Source organism: Hemitrygon akajei, chromosome 8 (genome assembly GCF_048418815.1).
Source record: "Hemitrygon akajei chromosome 8, sHemAka1.3, whole genome shotgun sequence".
In the NCBI taxonomy this organism is placed as follows: domain Eukaryota; kingdom Metazoa; phylum Chordata; class Chondrichthyes; order Myliobatiformes; family Dasyatidae; genus Hemitrygon; species Hemitrygon akajei.
Window position 1 is genome coordinate 109,668,474 of NC_133131.1, and position 21,683 is coordinate 109,690,156.

Sequence of the window (21,683 nt, forward strand, 5' to 3'; positions counted from 1 at the left end):
AATCCTCCACAGCGATTAAATCTTTAGGCCTGAAATGATTCATTTAAAATTTACTATGCTGTGGATGTGGATGTAGTTGTATGACATAGTGTACTGTGTATATAGTTGAGATGCACTCTCTAATGAGTTTGAGTTTATAACTAAGCAGGGAGGAATGTTGTGTGTTTAATCTTTCAGTATTATTTGAGTAATATTGTAAATATGTTGTTGATTAAGGATTTTTTATTTTTTAAATAATTCAATGTGAGTTATATGCAAAAATATGTGAACGGCATACGTCATTACGTTGCCACGTTATACGTGCACCTTGCGAATATTAAAAAACAAAGTTAGACTTACATTCCTGGCTCTCATTTTCCTTTGAATTAGTTTAATGTTTTGAAGTTACAAAACATAACAGAGAGCAAGATTGTAAATCTGCCGAAGCAAAGGATTTGGGGAATGGAGAGGGTGGAGTGCTGCAGGAAGGGTATGGGACAGGTGGCAGAGAATGAGTGCCGGGGCAGGGGTGCAGAAACGCCCAGCCCTGAGATGTCAGGCAAGGTTAATTGATTCCAAACAATTGGTTTTTTGATCATTACAGAATGTCTCACTGGTACTTTCTGCTCCCTCCCTCTCCCTTCCCTTCTTCCCAATAGTGATTAATTTCTCCTTACTTCCTTCCTACTCTCAGTCCTCAATAGAGACCCATATCAGAATCAGGTTTATCATCACTCACATATGGCAAGAAATTAGCTCTTTTTTGCAGCAGCAGTACAGTGCAATACATAAAATTACTACAGTACTGTGCAAAAGTTGAAGACATCCTAGCTATATATGTGTGCCTAAGACTTGCGTTCAGGACTGTACCTCTGATGGTTATTGTGCCATATCTAATGCTATCTTGTATTATTTTTTTAGTAAAATTCATGGAAAGGGGAGAAAATCTACCTGTCAGTAAATTATAGTTATCTTCTGTCACACAAAGGAGAACTTGCAAGTGAACCTGGCAATGATTCCTAAATGAAAAAAAATTAAAGACAGTAAATAAAAAAGGAAGAAGCAAGAGGAAAGGGGGACTATTTTCTTGAACCACAGATCAAGCATAGTTTTAACCAGATCACAAAACGGTTGCTTTGCTCATAGTGAGTCTCGGAGCACAGTAGTTATAAATAAAGCAACTTTCCATTCTTTCTGATCAGTTCTAGATCTGAATCAAATCCTTTTGAGTTGACTATTTTTAGCAAATCCCTACCCATGAAGCACAGAGTATTGCAAAATTATACACACATTGGTTTTAAAGATATTATAAACAGCTTTCTTACTTTATGCTTAAAATGATAAGTATAGTGTCTTTCATACTTCAGAAGATCCTAGTGGCAGTCCAGTAATTTGAGAGTGTCAGGGGTAGAAGTGAATGTAGTTACTACGGAGAAGGTGCTTGGGAAGCTAAAAGGTCTGAGGGTAGATAAGTCACCTGGACCAGATGGACTACATCCCAGTGTCCTGTAAGAGGTAACTGAAGAGATTGTGGAGACATTAGTAATGATCTTTCAAGAATCACGATTCTGAAATAGGTTTAGAGGACTGGAAATTTGCAAATGTCACTCCACTCTTTAAGAAGGCAGGAAGGCAGAAGAAAGGAAATCTTAGGCCAGTTCACCTGATCTTGGTAGTCAGGAAGATGTTGGAATCCATTATTAATGATGAACTTTGGGGTACTTGGAGGCACATGATAAAGTAGGCTGAAGTCAGCATGGTTTCCTTAGGAGGAAATCTTGCCTGCCAAATCTGTTGGAATTCTTTGTGGAAGTAACAGAACAGACAAAGGAGAATTAGTAAATGTTCAATCACAAAGAATAGAAAGACTGCAGATGTTGGAAATCCAAGCAACACACAGAAAATGCTGGAGGAACTCAGCAGGCCAGGCAGTATCTACGGATAAAAGTATAGTTAACGTTTTGGGCCAAGACCTCTCCGGTTCTGATCAAGGGTCTCGGCCTGAAATGTTGACTGTACACTTTTCCATAGATGCTGCCTGGCCTGCTGAGTTCCTCCAGCATTTTGTGTGTGTTGCTTGTCAGTAAATGCTGTTTAATTGAATTTTCAGCCGGCATTTGATAAGGTGACACACATAAGGGTCATTAACAAGACAAGTGCCCATGGTATTACAGGAAAGATACTAACATATATAAAAGATTGACTGACTGGCAGGAGGCAAAGTTTGGGAATAAAAGGGGCCTGTTCTGGTCGGCTGTAGGTAACTCGTGCTATTTTGCAGGGATCGGTGTTGGGACTGCTTCTTCTCACGTTATATGTCAACGATTTAGATGATGGAGTTGATAGCTTTGTGACGAAGTTTGCAGATGATATAAAGATAGGTAGAAGGGCAGGTAATGTTGAGGAAGCAGGGAATCTGCAGAAGGACAGACAGATTTGGAGAATGGACAAAAAATTAGCAGATGGAATATAGTGTAAGGAAGTATCATAGGAAATCATCATGCACTTTGGTAATAAAAGCATAGCCTATTTTCTAAATGGGAAGAAAATTCAAAGATTAGAGGTGCAAAGGGACTTGGAAGTCCTTGTGCAGGATTCCATAAAGGTTAACTTGCAGGTTGAGCTGGTGATATGGAAGGCAAATGTAATGTGACTCTTCATTTCAAAATGTCTGGAATTTAAGGGCAAGGATGTGATGCTGAGGCTTTATAAAGCATTGGTCAGACCACATCTGGAGTATTGTGAGTAGTTTTGGGCCTCTTATCTAAGGGAAGATGTGCTAGCATTGAAGAAGATGTTCACGAGAATTATTCTGGGAATGAAACGGTTAACCTATAAGGAGTGTTTGATGGCTCTGGGACTGTGCTCACTGAAGGTTAGAAGAATGGGGTGGGATCTTATTGAACCCTATCGAATATTGAAATGCCCAGATAGAGTGGATGTGGAGCAAATGTTTTCTGTAGTGGGTGAGTCTAGGACCAGAGGGCACAGTCTCAAAATAGAGGGACATCCATTTAGAACTGAGATGAGGAGGAATTTCTTGAGAGTGTGTGGTGAATCTGTGGAATTCCACAGATGACTGTGAAAACCAATTGATTGAGTCTATTTGAAGTGGATGTTAATAGGTTCTTGATTAGTCAAACTGTCAAAGATTACTGATAGAAGGCAGGAGAATGTGGTTGAGAGGGATAATAACTCAGCCAAGGTGCAATGGTGGAGCAGACCTGATAGGCTGAGAGGCCTAATTCTGCTCCAATGTGTTTATGGTCTCATTAATCCAACATCTATGGCTTCTGTTTTCCTTCCTCTCATTTCTCTTATTGTACTGTTGTATATAATGTCTTTCTGTTCAGATATTTATTGAATTACCTTCTTCCCATATTATTCCTAACCCTGTCAATAACAAATGACTACAAATGAATGTGAATTGCTAAAAAATGATTTCAAGATAAAATTTCTTCTGCCAGTCAAGGGAGTAGTTAAGTTTGATCAGATCAAACTGGAAGACAAATGAAATTTTAAAGGCCTTTTCTTGGGCAGTAACATTGTTGTTCTGGGAAACAGAAAGCTGAGAATTAATCAGCAACCCAGGAAACTATTTTGTTCAACTATTAGGTCAAATGCTGCCTGCTGCATCCCAATAATAATGCATGTATTTTCTGAATTAATGACATGAATCAGGGACATGTCATTCCAGATAATTTAACACTGTGAATAGTGTGAGATACTTAGCTCTTCCAATTTGGGGATTTATTTTTTTCTGAATTTGGGAAAAGTATTGGGTAAAACCAGCTGCATACATACATAAAAAAATTTTTGTACCAAAATTAAGCTGTTGGAGTAACTTTTGGCAACAGATTGAAGGTAGGAATTTTCATCCACCACCATTGCACAAAAACAAAGGAAATGCTGCATCTGAGCGGCAGCTGTGATCCAGACTCCCTGCCATCAGGGAATTGAGAGTTTACTCCAGAACCTTCTGTATTTGGAAAACTTCAGCTTTAATCAGCTAAACAATTAAAAGATATAACTAGAGAACTTCAGTAAATATTTACAAATGTCTTCACAAAATACACCGCTGAAAGGAATTGACATATATAATTAGCTGCACCCTTGGTGCCAACCAGTGTAAAGCTAGATTCAGTTATTTTGGACTAAAAGCAAGTGACAGGATGTGTGTTCTAAGTCAATACTACTGACTTATATGGGCTACAAGGTGATCCTCATTTGGCTTGACTAGGAAAGCAGCTTTTATTAATTCATTTATGTGATGTGGATGTTGGGGTGTATGGGGTGTCTAGGGAGGGGTAGCACCTCTGGTGGAGAGGCATGCCGTGCCCTTTTTCAGGGCAGCTCGGCCATCTTTGCTCCCCACCTGACACTCAGCTCTCACCTGTGGCTCCAAGTAGCTGTAGCAGACGGGCCAAACCAAGTGAAGGTAGCTGATGGGTCTTTGACCCTCGGTGAGGTAGAGGATCTGCCCGTCCCAGCGTGTGAAGTCTGGCCCTGGCGGATTGAGCAGAGGAGGCCGATTAATGGTCCAACTGTCAAGAAGGCAGGCCAGCAGGCGTTGATGGAGCGCTAAGAGTATGACAAGGCACGTAGACGTCCTGGTCATCCACTGCAAGAGATGGTGATTTCTTTAAACTCACCCAGCAGAAGGCAAAGGCAAACCACCGCTGCCACCTGCCAAGTACATAATTTCCCAGCATGTCAGAGCGGCGTGCAGGGAAATCACCCACCAACTGGAAATTCTAGATGCAACCTAACGACAATGATGTGGATGTTATTGCCAGGGTCAACACTTATTGCTCTTCTCTGACTGCCTAGAACCAATAGTAACAGTGATACTCTCAATGTACTTTTAGGTAGAGAGATCCAGGATATAGCTCCAGCTGTGCTGAAAGGTCCTGCTGAAGGGTCGTGGCCTGAAATGTGGACTCTTTACTCTTTTCCATAGATGAAACCTGGCCTGCTGAGTTCCTCCAGTTTTTTGTGTGTATTTCTCTGCATTTCCAGCATCTGCAGATTTTCTTGTATTTCTGACTTAAATCAGTCTGGCACTGAGAACTATGCAGGGAAATTCAGCCACTTGTCATCCTTCCTTCTTGCCAAAACAAAGCCCTGACTTGCTGGTGATGAGCTCAGCTTGGTATGTGCCACTTGACTTGAATGTGCAGAATAATAATGATTGCATCGGTCCATGAAAGCTGTTAGATTAAGTTTCAAAGAGGAAAACTTCCACAGCTGATGTTTAACATTTGCAATAGGAAGGGCACATTTGGCCATCAACCAATTAAAAGATTATCAAAGCTCTCTTCTCGTGTACTACACAGTTTTGTTTTTCCTTTTTTAAACTTCACACATACTCCTAATTAATTTGCAGATCCACAGGCCTTGAATTTCTTTACCTTTACCAGTGTTCCCAGTGGCAGTAATTAGTACATAGCTAAGTTATGGGGGCGCTAATTAGAGGTAAAGAAAGTGATAAAAACATCGATACAGAAGATATTACTGGAATATCTAAGGAGTTATTTTTAGTTTGGTATTTTCCAAGTTAGAAAATGCTGCCAAAATCTCAATAGAAAAGGAGGCAGTTGAGATAATGGATAGGATGAATATTTATAAGCGATAGGTACCAGAAAGATTGGCTATCCTTAAAGAAGTCACTTAATGTGCAGTGGGATGCATTCTAGGCTTCCAAGAGAGATGAGAGTGCAGAATGCTTAGGTATTACCATATTCGTCCAATCCTCCCTATAGATGGGTAGGTGCCAATGGACTAGAAAACAGCATAAGACCAGTTCTAGTTTCTACAGATTGCCTGCTTAGCATTCCATCTAGCTTTGCATGTTGCTGCTTTAAAAATGATCTGTTTCTGTTGTTGTTCTCAAACTGCTCTCATGTCCCAGCTTTTAAGTATTGTTATTCATGTTATTTCTTTCCAACTGTCCTCATTATTGCTTCATCTGGCTTTTAGCCACAGTCATAGATTCGGCACAATTAGTCCATATTGACCATCGAGCACCCATTTGCACTAACTACAACTGCACTAACATTATCCATTATTTTATCATCACTTTACAGTATCACCATGGCAACCCTGGCTTCATCCTATCTAGAATATTCCCTTTGACCTATTCATGCCTCAGCTATTCTCTGCAATGTAAACGTAATTTGTATTCTTTTTTTCCTATTTCTAACAAAAGATCTTTAATCTGAAATGTTAATTCAGTTTCTGTTTCCACAGATACTGCCTGACCTGCTGACTGTTTCCAGTGTTTTCCACTTTTATTTCCAATGTGTTTTTCACAAGTAAGGACATTTTGGGCATTCACTGGTCTAAGAACCATGGGGGGGGGGGGGGTTTGGAAGCAAAAATCAGCAAAAACATTAATAGATACTTGGAGAAATCCATTTGCATTAATATTACATGAAATTAAAAAAGAAATTATAGCCAAAATGTATCTGTTAGAAGGCAAAACATATTTGCCCAGCCTGATGAAATTTATGTTTGCTTGGGTTTTTAGAGGTGTGTGAAAAAACTCGATGCAAAAAGCACAGAGAGGAAATTGATGTAAAAGAAATAAAAAGCAGCAAGTAGGAATAACTGATGAGCAAATATCAGAGTGCTATTCTTGACAGGTTAATGTTGAGAGCACTGTTTTAATAAAAATTTATTTTAGTGACCCAAATATGGATGACACAAGGCTTGTAAGTCTGTTAAATGATAAGGAAATGATTAATGGACTGCAAAAAGGCATATAAATATTTGCAGAATAGGGAAACAAGTGGCAGACTAAATTTAGCAAAGAGAAGTGATCCATATTTGGGCAAAAGATTAAAGGTAGACATTGTAGACTAAATAGTGTAAGTGTAACAGGTTTACAGGAACATAATGACATAGGTGCAGAGGTAAAGGTAAACTGGTTAAGCCTAGTCCAGTGTACCAGTAAGGAAATAGACCAATGCAATCGACACGATAGATTAATCTGCAATTTAAGCAAAAAAAAGGAGAAAATTTAAATTACTCTCACCATTTCCTGAGTGCACATACGTGTGATCTCTTGAAAGTGTAAAGACATATGCAAGAGTGGTTAGTTCAGGTATGTATAATACTGGAGCTCGTAAGTTGAGATAGAGAGTATGAAAGGAGGGAAATTATGATGCAAAATTCTGGATTGGCCGTGACTAGATCATTGCATCAAAGTTTGTTCACCAAACTTTAGGGAGGATGTGGAAGTCCGAGAGATGTGGTGAAAGGATTTACTGGCTCTAGGCAGGAAAGGTTTCAGCTTTAAGGTTAGAATGTAAAAGCTGGTGTCATTGTTCTTGAAACAAAGAATGTTCAGAGGAAATATACAAGATCATGACTGGTTTGGATGGGGCAAACAGAGAGAAATTGTTCCCATTTAGCAGATCATTCAAGCACACAGATTAAAAAAGAAAATGAGCAAACAGTTTGAGGGGAACACAAGCAAAATGTTCTTTTCACCCAGAGCATATTGTGAATCTGAAATCCCCTGCCATTTAGGATCATGTAAACAGAATCAATCAGTGTCCTCAAAAATAGGAATTGGACAGGAACGTGAGAGAGAATAATTTTCTATGTTCCTGAGAAACAGCTTTCTTCTGCATCATAACCACTCTATGATTCCATGAGTTAGGCAAATTAATTGTAAAAAAAAGTCATGAATTTTATATTAGAAAACCAAAGCATGACATAAATGAGTTTTCTCAGAGGTTGTTTTTGTCTTCAGCAGGATTTTGAATTTCTGAATAAGTCAGGCATTCAACCAATCCCAAAAATAATTTTAGTGAGGAACATTTATTCATCTATTCTAAACAGGTTAATATTTCTGGTAAGATAGCATTTAAGGCAAATCTATGGCTAAAGGCAAATTGAATTGTTAAGCAATCATGTTAATGTCACATATCTTGATCATGGCTAGATTGAGTATGTGGATCTCTAAATCTGTGAATGACACAAAGTTAGGACTTGTTGGTGATGGTGGAAAATTATATCATGGAGAGGGATCTGGATCAGTTAGAGAAGGGTGCTGAGTATTGGCAAATGAATTTCAATACAGATAAGTGTTAGGTAATGCATTTTGGAATATCAAACCAGTGTAGGACTTGTAGTAAGAATGGTGGGGTATTCAGGACTGTAATGGAGTACAAGGGCATGATTCATTGAAAACGGTGTCCCAGGTAGATATGGTGGTGACTAAAGTGTTTTTAGCATACTGGGCTTCATTAATCAGAGCACTGAGTATAGGAGATGCGATATTATGCTGCAGTTTTATAAGTTGATGATGAGGCCGAGCCTGGAGTACTGTGTGTGTTTTGGACAACCTGTTATAGGAGAGATGTGTTTAAACTGGAAAGGGTGTAGAAAAGACTTATAAAGATATAGAGCCTGAGTTACTGGGTGATGTTGGCCAGGCCAGGTCTTTATTTCTTAGAGCATAAGAGATTGAGGGGTAACCTCAGAGGTTTATAAAATTACAACGTGGATAGTAGCAGTCTCTCCCCCAGGTTTTAGGAATCCATATCCAGTGGGCATAGATTTGGAATTAAAGAGGACAGATTTAAAAGGCAAATTGCAATGGGTCCAGTCCTTGCTGAGGCAGGAGTTGATTCTAGCCGTGCCAACCTCTCAAAGCATTTCATCACCGTAGATGTGAGTGCTACCGGGCAACAGTCGAAAAGGCAGCTCACACTACTCTTCTTGGGCACTGGTATAATTGTCGCCTTCTTAAAAAGGACTTGAGGGCAACTTTTTCATGCAGAGGGTGGTGAGAATATAGAACAAGCTGTCAGAGGAAATGGTCGATGCAGGTGAATCAGTAACTAAGAAACTCTCCGAGAGGTACATGCAGGGATGGGGTTTAGAGGGATGTGGGACAGATGTAGGAATTTGCAGCTAAATATGTCGGCCCAAGGTCAGCATGGACTTGGGCTGAAAGGCTTGTATTTGTGCTCTATGTCTCAATGGTTCTGTATCTAAAATGTAATTAACAAATAGTTCTACATTTTAAGATTGCACAGCAACCATTTTTTTGTAATTATTTATCTAAAATTATAAAATGAAGTTTCACTGTCTCACCATTGTGTTTCAGAATAACAGCCAAGTAATCCGGTGAATAGGTGCTGATGTACAGCAGAATGCTGGGAGTGTTGGTGGTGCTGAAACTGAAAACCAGATCCTCTTTGGTCAAGGTAAGGTTGGAGTTTGCTGGTTGTACTGCATTCTTGAAGTCCTTGGGTGTATCTGCAGAAGACAGGAAGTCGTAGCGGATCCAGGTCCCAGCCTCAAAAAATCCACCAACGTCTGCAAAAATGAATGATGTTAACACAAGCTCATGAAAATAATTCATTCCAGATGGAAACATAGATCATGTACATCTAATGAAAGAAACAGATACTGAATGCTTAGCAGTGACTCAGTAAACCTCATTAGTAGTCTTTATGTTTAACAATTCTGATACCAATGACTAACTTCAGCCCTGTCACTGTAAAATAGAAGTAAACAAAATCAGCAGGGAGTTCAAATCAGACAAAGAATTCAATTATGCAGTTCCTTTGATCATTTGGATACAGATTGCATACTACTGCAGATGGATGACAAATAGCCAATTGCAAACAGACAAATTAGATGTTCAACCTGTAGATCAACAAGGAGACTCTACACCTTAATTGAACGGCTACAACAAAAACCCTGAGCTATTTGGCTACTAGGTAATGTGCTGGAATTGAATGAGGATAGTGTAGAATCTCAATAGCCTGTCATTCTGCTCATCTGTCAATAAAAGGCACTAACACCATAGGAGGTTTCCTTTTATTGCTCTTGGGTATCAAAGATCACCTAGGTGTAGCATGCAGAGAAAATTGAGCAGAAAGAATTGCACTTGGATAATAGAGGTCGCTTGATTTTGCTCCATGAAGTACACCTTACAATTCTTTGCACCCCAGGAAATGTCAGGAAAATTAGCTCCTGTAGTGATCACAACAGATCATATATCTGTCACAATTCTTCAATTGCAGTTCATTTATATTGTTCACATAGATGATTCAATTTGACAAACTTTCTGTTTAAATCCAAAAGCTGAGCTGCTGTGCTGGATTTATGCACAAGTTCACAATTACCTGTAACCCTCATAAAAATTATGATGACAACCATACGATACAATACTCCCCATTTCCGTCATAAATTTTGATTTGATTACCACAGAGGCACACTTATTGTTTTTTGGTATTTACAATGTTATGTGTCCAATTATTGCACATTCAGTTTTCTTTATTGCTTTCTTCTCAACTTGAGAGCATTGTGGCAAATTATTTCTATTTCTGATCTGACTGAGATCCACGGACCGAACGTTTTCATCTGGACTTGATTGCTTCCCCGTGACTTATACCTAACACATTCATGAAGTGTTCCACGTGCAATCTTTTCTCTGTTAACAACCATATTTATGCTTGTAAAGTAAAATCACTAAAATGCATGCCACTATTTAATTCTGCAAGTAGATCACGGATACTTTCATGGTGGAATCCAAGAGAAAGGAGGGAAATATATACAAACCCAATGGCCACTTTTTTTCAGGTACACCTGCTCATTAATGCAAATATCTAATGAGCCAATAATGTGGCAGCAATTCGATACACAAAATCATGTAGTCATGGTCACAAGGTTCAGTTGTTTTTTAGACCAAACATCAGAATGGGGAAAAAATGGGATCTAAGTGACCTTGACTGTGGAATGACTGTGGATGCCAAATGGGGTGGTTTGAATATCTCAGAAACTGCTGATCGCCTGGGATTTTCATGCATAACAGTCTATAGAGTTTACAGGGGATGTTGCAAAAGCAAAATACACCCCATGAACAGCAGTCTGTGGGCCTTATTAATGAGAGAGGTCAGAGGAGAATGGACAGACTGACTCAGGCTGCCAGGAAGGCATTAAGGCAACAGTGAATCAAGTAACCTTGCATTGTGCAGAACAGTATCCCTGAATGCATTACGCATAACTACTGATATATATATTCACTGTCCAGGGCCAATGGGGCCTGACTTTTATTCTCCCAAGCTCAGCTTTCCAACACAGCAGATCAAAGGCCTGTTTTTGAATAAGTTAAAATTCCAACTATTCTTGCTTTAGCTTTTTGTCACAAACGGGAGACAGCCTTCGGTTCTTAATGTAAATGAAAAGCAATAATCAGTCTGAGGTTAAAAGAACAACTTTGCAAAGAAGCTGAATTGTCTATAGAACATGGAATGCTAGCCCATAGTACCTGGGGTGACCTCTCTAGAGAGGCAGTGTAAAACAAAAGTCAGAGTCGTAGAGAAGAATAGCACAGAAACAGGCCCTTCAGCCCATCAAGTCCATGCCAAAACTATTTAACCTGCCTACTCCCAAGGACCTGCTCCAGGACCATAGCCCTTCATTTCCCTACTATCCACGTACTGTACCTATCCAAACTTCTCTTATACATTGAATTCGAGTTTGCATGGACTACTTGTCCCCACTCTCACGACTGTCCGAGTAAAGACATTTCCCCTCATGTTCCCCTTAAATGTCTCACCTTTTACTCTTAAGTCATGACCTCTGGTTGTAGTCCCACCCAACCTCAGTGGAAAAAGCCTGCTTGCGTTTACCCTATCTTTGCCCCTCACAATTGTGTATACCTCTATCAAATCTCCTCTCAATCTTCTATGTTCCAAAGAATTCAGTCCTGATTCAATCTTTCCTAACAACTCAGGTGGTATTATGTTAATTGGCTTGTTTCAAACCAGACAATGCTGGCTAAGTCATTTAGTTCAAGGAAGCTTGCAGACCAGACTGATACTATTGCATTGCATGGAAAACCTTACGTCTTTTAGAACATAAAAATACTCTGTGAGTTTTAGATGTGTTTTTAGAATTTTGTGTGGATTTAAACGTGTATCACTAAAAGTAAACGAACCGTGTTTGAACTACTTTGTTTGGTTAAAGTATCTCCTCCTTGGAAGGGAGGAGGTCTAATCACTGAAATAGTGGGTATTGAGAGTTAAACTTGCTGTAGAGGATAAACAAGGAAGTAAACAATTCTTTGAAGAGTAGGCAGCTACATTATAACCTCCCTTTCCTGTGGGTACCTAGAGCAATCAATATCGGATAGGGTTTAAGATACTTGTTTGAGTTTAGAACTTTGTGGTCAGCAAACCCAATATGATTACACTTTATGTCTAATTTATATTGCTATGTGTATTGGAATGTATAGTGAAAATTCAGATGTGACATCATTATATCTATACTATATCTACATCATTTAGAACAAAGCAGTTTCACCTTTTGTGATAACTGCTAATTAAGTCAAAATGGTTGGCTTGTTGGGCATTGCTAAGAAGTTCATCAATTTCTTAAAAATTATACCGAGAACATATATTTCCAAATTTTTTTTGAATCCAAAAGAATTTTTGATAAACAAGATTAGAAAATGGTTTTGGGGGCTGAAGGAAAATAAAGACTGGTAAAATACAACTGAAAATACCTTATTGACACAAGGTGTAACTGAGAGGTTGATTAATCAGTCCCTGTTTCCAAGCAAGTAATGCCAACTTTCAAAATTTCCTTGGAAATCCCCTCCCTTATCCTCTTTTGATTTCTAAGAACATAAGAAATAGAAGGAGTAACTGTGTCAATTCTCCAGTTTGATTGGTCGCTAATCAGATTTTCAGATATACTTTATCCAAATGGATTTTCTTCATATCTAGGCCTTTTTATTGACTGGAGGCAAACAAGTTATGGAGAGGGTCCAGACGAGGTTCACCAGGGTGTTGCCTGGATGAGAAAGTATTAGCTATAAGGGGAGGTTAGATTTCTACTGAATCTACTGGAGGTTAGGGGAGGTTGGCCTGGATTGTTTACATTTGAGCATTGGAAAATGGGATGGGGGAGTGTGACAGGTTAGTGGTATATAAAATTACGAGTGGCATTGTTAGAGTAGATAATTGCATCTTTTACTCAGAATGGAAATGTCAAATGTTAGAGGGCATAGCTTTGAGGTGAGAGGGGAATGTTTAAGAGAATTATGCAGCAAGATTCATTTTACACAGGATGTAGTAGGTGTCTGGAACATGCTGCACAGGGAAGTGTTAGAAGCAAATATATAGCAATGTTTTCTAGAGGCATTTAGACAAACATGCAAACAGGCAGGGAATGGAGCAGGGGTTCCACAGACCCCTTGCTTAATGGTTTTGGTCCATGACATAAAAAAGGTTGGGAACCACTGTAATAGAAGGATGTAGACCACATGCAGGCAGATGTGCTGTTTAAATTGACATTATTGTTAGCACAGACATAATGGGCCAAAAGGCATGTTCTATTTTCTTTGTTCTACCACAGCAGAGTTTCAACTCAATCTGCTTCTTTGCATCCATGCACTTCCTGCCACAGCCTGACACTTGATTCTGACCATGGGCCAGTATCATTTTTGTTTTGTTTTAATATAAGAACACCGAAGCTGAATGTAGCAGTGCTGGCACTCCCCCAATTTAGCAGTTATCTGACAGAATTCCGGATCACTCCGAAATAAAAATAGACACTGCTGCAAATATTCTGCAGTTCAGGCAGCATGCATGGAGATACACCAGTTAACATTTCAGGTAATGACCTTTTATCAAACTGGAATCCTTTTGGTTGAACAACTTACTAAAAAAAATCCCTATGTTTAGTGACTGTCTCAGCTAATCCTATATTCAGTTAATAATATAACAACTGTTGGCCAAATTATTCTATAGTTAAAGAGTCTCACGGTTGCTGGAGCTGTGCCATAACTTGTGGTATTCCCAGGTTGTTTCCCATGCTCCATAAGTCTTTATCATTCTCACCATGAAGCCAAGCCAAGTCACTCTACATTAATTTTTTGAATGACTGCCCAGTGTTCTGTCAAGTGTGGCTGCCCGCTGAAGGATTTTTGGAACACTCACTATTTTAAGTTAAAATTGGACTAGTCAGAGCTTTGAATCAGGTGTCAGTTGTATTTCCTTCCATGAGAGGGAGGCTATCCAACCCATCACGTCCATGGCAGTTCTCACAGCACACTTATCAATGCTATTCTAACATTTATTTCTCTTGTAACTTATTCTGTCTCTCATGTCCATCTCCTTGTTTCTCCTGTCACCCAGTTACACTTGAGGCAATATGTGGTAGCCAATTGACTTATCAACCAGAGACATACGTGATTACAGAAGCTGTAATCGGGAGTATCAAGGGATCTACTGGAATTATCTCACCACTCACCCTCTTCACTCTGAGTCCTGATGAAAACAATTGTGGACCTAAAAAGTCAACAGCCCCGTTGCTCCCACAGATGCTACTTGACCCGCTGAATTCATCCAGCAGATTTCTGTAACTTACAAACCAATTCATCTCCAAGATGTGGGGAGAAATGAGAATATCCAGGAAAAACATACAAAGATCAGTTAGGCAGCACCGGATGTCTGGATCAGGCAAAGGCTGTTAGAGCTTTGAGGCGGCAGAAATACCTGTGTCACTACAGGGCTGCTCCATCATTCGAATGGAAGTGCATAACTTACTGTGACTGAATTTCTAATTGCAACTGTGCTCTTCAGGATGCCTGTGCTGAGGGCACATTAAAGGATTTAATATTTTTGGATGCATGTATATTCATGAAGATAAGGCTTTATTTATGAAATTTCTTGTCTGTTTTATGGTAAATGTAGCTTTAAAACTTTAGACATATTATTTTACATTTGATTTTGTCTAACAGGGGATGCTTGACAGCTGTGGCAGGGTTTGAAAGTTAAATCTAGTGACAGAGGAGAGCCAAGCTTCACTTCCAGATGAGCTAATGCCTTCTCTGCTCGCTTTGATCACCAGAACAGGGAACTGATTGTCGACATGAGGAGACGAAAACCAGAGGTCCACGAGCCAGTAATCATTGGAGGATTAGAGGTGGAGAGGGTCAGTAACTTTGAATTCTTGCATGTCACGACATCAGAAATCCTGTCCTGGACCCATCATAGAAATGTAATTGCGAAGAAAGCATTACAGCGCCTCTAATTCCTCATGAGTCTGTGGCGATTTGGCATGCCATCAAAAACCTTGGCAAACTTCTATAGATGTGTGGTGGAAAGTATGCTGACTGACTGCATTACAGCCTGGTATGGGGACACCGATGCCCTTGAGTGGAAAATCCTACAAAAGGTAGTGAAATGAGCCCAATACATCACAGTTAAACCCTCCCAACCATTGAGCACATCTACATGAAATGTTGCAGGAGGCAAGCAGCATCTATTTTCAAAGATCCTCACCACCCAGGTTAGGCTCTTTTCTCAATGCTGCCATCAGGTAGAAGGTACAAATGCCTCAGGACTTGCAACATCAGGTTCAAGAACAGTTACTACTCCTCAATCATTTGGCTCTTGGACAAAAGGGGATAACAACACTCGTTTAGGACCATAAGATATAGGAGCAGAATTAGGCCATTTGGCCGATCAAGACTGCTCCATTATTTCTTCATGGCTGATCCAATTTTCCTCTCAGTCCCAGTCTCCTGGCTTGCCCTGTATCCCTTCATGCCCTGACCAATCAAGAATCTATCAACACTGCCTTAAACGTACATAAGGATCTGTCTTCACAGCTGCCCGTGGCAAGGAATTCCAAAGATTCACCATTCTCTGACAAAAGAAATTCCTCCTCATCTCTGTTCTGAAAGGACATCCCACTATTCTGAGGCTGTGCCCTCAGGTCTTAGACTCTCCCACCATAGGAAACATCCTCTCCACATCCACTCAATCTACACCTTTTTAGGATTCGATAGGTTTTAATGAGGTTACCCCTCATTCTTCTGAATTACAATGAATACAGACCCAAATCCATCAAATGCTCTTCATTTTACAAGCCATTCAATTCTGGAATCATTTTCATGATCCTTCTTTGAACCCTCTCCAGTTTTAGCACATCCTTTCTAAGCTAAGGGATCATAAACTGCTCACAATACTCCAAGTGAGCCCTCACCAGTGCTTTATAAAGACTCAACATTGTTATATGTTAAAGACTCAACATTGTTATATGTTATAAACATTACATCCTTGCTATTAGGTTCTGGTCTGCCTTGAATGACTGCTAACATTACATTTGCCATCCTCTCTACTGTCTCAACTCGCAAATTAAGCTTTAGGGAAACCCAAGTCCCTTTGCATCTCAGTTTTTAGTATTTTCTCTCCACAGTTCTTCTACCACGGTGCATGACCAAATACTTCCTGACATTGTATTTCATCTGCCATTTCTTTGCCCATTCTCCTACTTTGCCTAAGTCCTTCTGTAGCCTCTCTATTTCCTGAAAACTACCTGCCTCTCTACCCATCTTCATATTATCTGCAAACTTTGCTGCAAAGCCATCAATTCCATCATCCAAGTCATTGACATATAATGTAAGAAGAATCGGTCTCAACACAGATCCCTGTGGAATACCACCAATCACTAGCAGCTATCCAGGAAAGGCTCCCTTTATTCCCACTTTTTGTCTCTCCTGCTAATCAGCCACTGCTTTCTTAAAGCTAGAAATTTTCCTGTAGTACCATGGACTCATAGCTTGTTAAGCAGCCTCATGTGAAGCACCTTGTTGAAGACCTTTTGAAAATCCAAGTAGATGACATCAACTGATTCTCCTTTGAATATCCTGCTTGTTATTTTTTCAAAGAATTCCAACAGATTTGTCAGGCAAGATTTCCCCTTGTGGAAACCATGTTGACTACGGCCTATTTTATCATGTACCTCCCAGTAGCCTGAGACCTCATATTTAATAATCGACTCTGGCAACTTCCCAACAATTTATGACAGACTAACTGGCCTATAGTTCCTTTTTTTCTGTCACTCTTCTTTCTATAAGAATGACGAGACATTTGCAATTTTGTAGCCTTCCTGAACCATTCCAGAATGTAATGATTCTTGAAAGACTATCACCAATGCTTCTACAGTCTCTTCAGCCACGCTTTCAGAACACTGTGGAGTACACCATCTGATCCAGGTGACTTATCTACCTTCAGACTGTTCAATTTCCCAAGAACCTTCTCTCTAGTTATGGTAACTTCACACACTTCATTACCCCTGACACCTGGAATTTCCACCATACTGCTAGTCTCTTCAATAGTAAAGACTGACACAAAGTGCTTATTCAGTTTGTCAGCTATTTCATTGTACCCCTTTACTACCTTTCCAGCGTTGTTTTCCAGTAGTCCAATATCCATTCTCACTTCTCTTTTAGGCATTATATATCTGAAGAACCTTTTCATGTCCTCTATAGGTTTCTTTTGTATTTCATCTTTACCTTCCTAATGATTCTTTTAGTTACCTTCTGTTGGTATTTAAAAACTTCCCAATCCTCTAACTTCCCACTAATTTTTGCTCGATTATATGCCCTCCCTTTGGCTTTTCTGTCGGCTTTGACTTCATCTTGCCTTCAGAATACTTCTTCCTCTTTGGGCTCTATATCCCAACAATTAACAAAGTTAGCAAATTTCATGACATATGCCAGTGATAATAAACCTGATTCTGATTCTGTATATATTCTGTACCTTCCAAATTGCTTAAGCTCTCTGATCAATTTTGGTTTATAACACAACACCCAATCCAGAATAGCAAATCCCCTAGTGGGCTCAATCACAAGCTGCACTAAAAGGCCATCTTGTAGGTATTCTAGAAATTCCCATCCCGGAATCCCCCACCAACCTGATTTTCCCAATCTACCTGCATATTGAAATCCCCCATGAGTAGTGTAACATTGCCTTTTGGCACGCATTTTCTATCTCCCATTTTAAATTGTAGACCACGTTCTTACTACTGTTTGGGGGCTGTATACAACTCCCATCAGTGTCTTTTTACCCTTGCAGTTCCTTAACTCTATTCACAAAGATTCAATACCTCCTGACTCTATTTATCTATTTATTTATTTATTCTTTACCAACAGAGCAACACTGTCCCCTTTGCTTTCCTTTTGATACGATGTGTATCCTTGGACATTAAGCTCCCAGCTATAATCTTCTTTCAGCCATGATTCAGTGATGCTCACAACATCATATCTGCCAATCTGCAATTGTGCTGCAAGTTCATCTATCTTAAGGGCTCATTTATTTAAGGACTCTTTCATCTTGTTATTTCATGCTTGTAATTTATTGCTATTTATTTACATCTTCATTTACACAGTTTGTTGTCCATTGATCGTATTTACAGTTACTGCTCCATTGATTTGTTAATTATGTTCGCAGAAAAAGAATCTCAGAGTTGTACTCTGATAATACATTTTACTTTGAACTTTGAACCTTGAACTTTAACAGTGAAGTAAGAGGGATGTATAGATAATGAATGCTTGTCATCTTCACTGATGATTCTGTTTATTAGCTCAAGAATAACAAATGGAGCTGAACATTGAAATGAATTATAAAGCAGAGGTGAGTCAAATTGCTTTGTTCTTGCCTAGCATTCTTCCATAGAGAGCTAGTATTAACCTGTCAGGACAGTACTCCCAGCTGTGGCCATGACTCCAGGGGTTCAAGAAACCATATTTAGATATCCTCTTGGGATAAGAGCTTATTTTATTACAGTAATCAAATGATCTTGATGAAAGTATTGAAAGATGAATATCTAACAACAACAGATGTTAGAAGAAAAGGAATAGTGAATATTAACTCACTTAAACAATTCAGAAGGGAATTGGATTAATGTTGTTATTACACCAGGAGCAAACAAAAGAGAATGAAGAATAATTTTCCTAAATAATTATGGATGAACGTTCAAAAAGGATCAACAGCCTAGCTATTTCTAATCATGTCTGCAGAGTTTTATGGATTGTAAAGCTGGAAGTACTTCTGCGAGGAATTAAAATCACAGCATGGGCCATAAGTAACCTGCTATTGCTCTATTAACTAAGCTCGCTCTTTTGCTATCTGCTAATAGAGTTTGGTAATTAATAATTAGACTAGATCACAGAACAGCTCCTGAAGCTGGGATCAAACCCAGATCCATAGAGTTCTGAGGCACTAACTGCTGTGTTCCCATGCTGCCTGCAGTAGGGCAATCATTTTCAAAAGCCGTTGAAAAAAATCCTATATGGATATTGTCCTACATTGTCCTTCAAACCAGAGGAGATCATTTTGCATTTTAACTTGAGTCAATGTTTATATATTTAGTAGATGCCATTTTGGTTGATATCTGTGAACCAAGTTCTGGAAAACTGAATCTTAGTTTCCACATTTTTGTAACAACTATAAGCAGTAAAGACAGAATTGGGCCTTCCACCCAATTTTTACATGCTGACCATGGTGCCAATCTCATCATCCAGTTTCGGGCCCCTCCCTCTACTTGTTTTCTGTCCAGGTACTTGTTGCATTGCTTTTTTCCCCCTGAGTTCTCCCACCTGAGAATCAACAATGAACTCTCCTGCACCAATGAGAGATAATTCGTTGAATACAGAGCCCCCGACAGTTAACCCGCTGTTCCCAATGTTCTGTTTTCTCCTGCAACACTTCAGTCTGTGGCACCGGCTACAAAACCTCAGAACCCTGAAGGCATGCTTGTTTTCTAGGCTGCATCACCTCTTACCTTAAACTTGTGCCTTTCGTTTTAGACCCCCACTTCCACCAAGGAGATAAAGATGATAACTATTAACGCCCTCAATAATTTTATAAACCTCTATAAAGTCACCCTTCAGCCTCTTAGTTCCAGGGATAATAAATCCAGGCTTCCTAATCTTCCCTTATAAACAAAGTCCTCCATTCCATGTAATGCCCTGGTGTATCTTGTCTTTCTAATGATACCATGCCCTTTCTGTAGTGTGCGACATGACATTCCAATTCTTATACTCAATGCCTCAGCCAACAAAGGCGAGTATGCTGAATGCTTAATGGGCTGAACCGAGCCAAGCCTGTACTGTTCACTTTACTGTCCGCAATCACTGGAGCCCTGGGTAAAGTCTGCACAACTCTTGGGGTGCAAATGGCAGGATGAGCTTTTGACGCTGTAATGTCGCCATCATTAAGATTCCAATCTTCCATCTTGTAGTTCCATCTGTTTTTTCCCCTTGTTGTAGCTCACCTCCAGCCGAAGACCTTATCTGTTTTCATCACCTCTGCTGGCTAGTCATAGATCACAAAGCCAAATAGCACATAAGCATGCCCTTCAGCCCATCAAGTCCTGATGGCCATCAAGCATTTACACTAATCCCATTTTCTTTTCTCCACATTCCCATCAAGCCTCCCCAGATTCTACTACTTACCAACAACAGAAGACGATTTAATCTGGGGAGTTAACTTATTGACCTGTGTGGCTTTGGATGTGGGAGAAACTAGAACACTAGGGGAAGGCCACATGAGAAAAGAAAAGTGTAAACTCCATACATTCAACACCAGAGGCCAGGACTGATCTTGAACCTCTGGTGCAGAGGTCAGCAGGAGACACTCATGGAGTGAGCACTGTTTCAGATTCGCTCCATAACCTTTACTTTTTTTAACCTATGATCACCCTTATTTAACTTATTTTTACCTACACCAAAAGATTCTTGCTACTTTTTTGGACTTATCTTTAAGAGTTTATTGTGAATTTTTGAAGAAATGAATACAGAAATGGCTCTTAGATCTAAAGGGCGAGAACCTGGGAAGGATCCTAACGGGAACGGGAAGAAGAAGCAGACTGATCCTGTATTCCCAGACAGTCCTCCATTACTCGATTGCGCTCACAGAATTATGCGTCGATCACCAAGTGCTTCAGCTAAACCACCGATTGTAATTGTCCGATTTCACTATGTGCATGTTAAAGAGCAACTTATTCGTGTGGCTCGGCGTGTAGGGATAGTCAAATTTCAAGATCACAATTTTCGATTAGTAGAAGATTTTAGTCCAGAAGTAATGAAGGCAAGGCTTCTTTTTAAACCTCTGATGTCTGAATGTTATGAGAAAAATCTAAAACCTGCGCTCTTATACCCTGCGAAGTTCAGAATATCGCCTCCGAATGCACCACGGAGTGTTTTTCTTTCTACATCTGAAGCGAGAAGCTTTCTGAATGAGAACTTCCCTACTGCTACGGACACTCATTTCTAATAAATGAGTGATTTTGATCGTGCAAGATGGTTTTCATTTCCAAAACCAGATTTTGTTTCTGGCTATTGGTGTAGGTTTACTCTATATTTTATACTCTAGTTAAAGTTTTTTTTTCGACATTCTGATCTTTTTATTTTACTTACTTCAACCACTGTACTTTATCTTTAGTCATTATTATTAATCCTTTGAAGGTGAATTTTTTTTACTAAGATGGCGGTTTCTTCTCTAAAATATTTTTGGCTTTTTTTTTGATTTTGCCTTTTTTTTCTCTCTCGTCTTCTTCCTATAATGCATCTCTTATCACAGTTTAAATTTTTTTTTTGGTTTGTTTGGGTTTTAACCCAATTTATAAGTTACTAGTGATTATATTCTTTTTGGTTTTTTTTACTACCAATTATATTAAGAAGTTTGGTTTTAGTATAGTGATTATTATTTCTTTAGAGTTTGGGTGGATCTTTTTTTTATCCTTTATATACAGAGTTGTCTTCTGCTGATATGGGGGTAGATTTAGTTTCATCTTTCCTTTTTCCCAGCCTATCCCTTGGCTGGGGTGGTCTTTTTTTTCCTCTTGGGTGGGGGGGGGGTGGGAGGTCTTTTTCTAAATCT

General features: G+C 39.4%; 1 protein-coding gene across 2 annotated transcripts in view; it reads right to left on the reverse strand.

The window, feature by feature from the left end:
* Positions 1-21,683, reverse strand: part of LOC140732153 (contactin-associated protein-like 2) — a 1,811,541-nt gene that overhangs the window by 139,940 nt on the left and 1,649,918 nt on the right. For both annotated transcript variants that reach the window (XM_073054373.1, XM_073054374.1), the window contains exon 19: positions 9,088-9,312. In XM_073054373.1, coding sequence (XP_072910474.1) covers positions 9,088-9,312 — 225 coding nt within the window. The remainder of the gene's footprint in view (positions 1-9,087; positions 9,313-21,683) is intronic.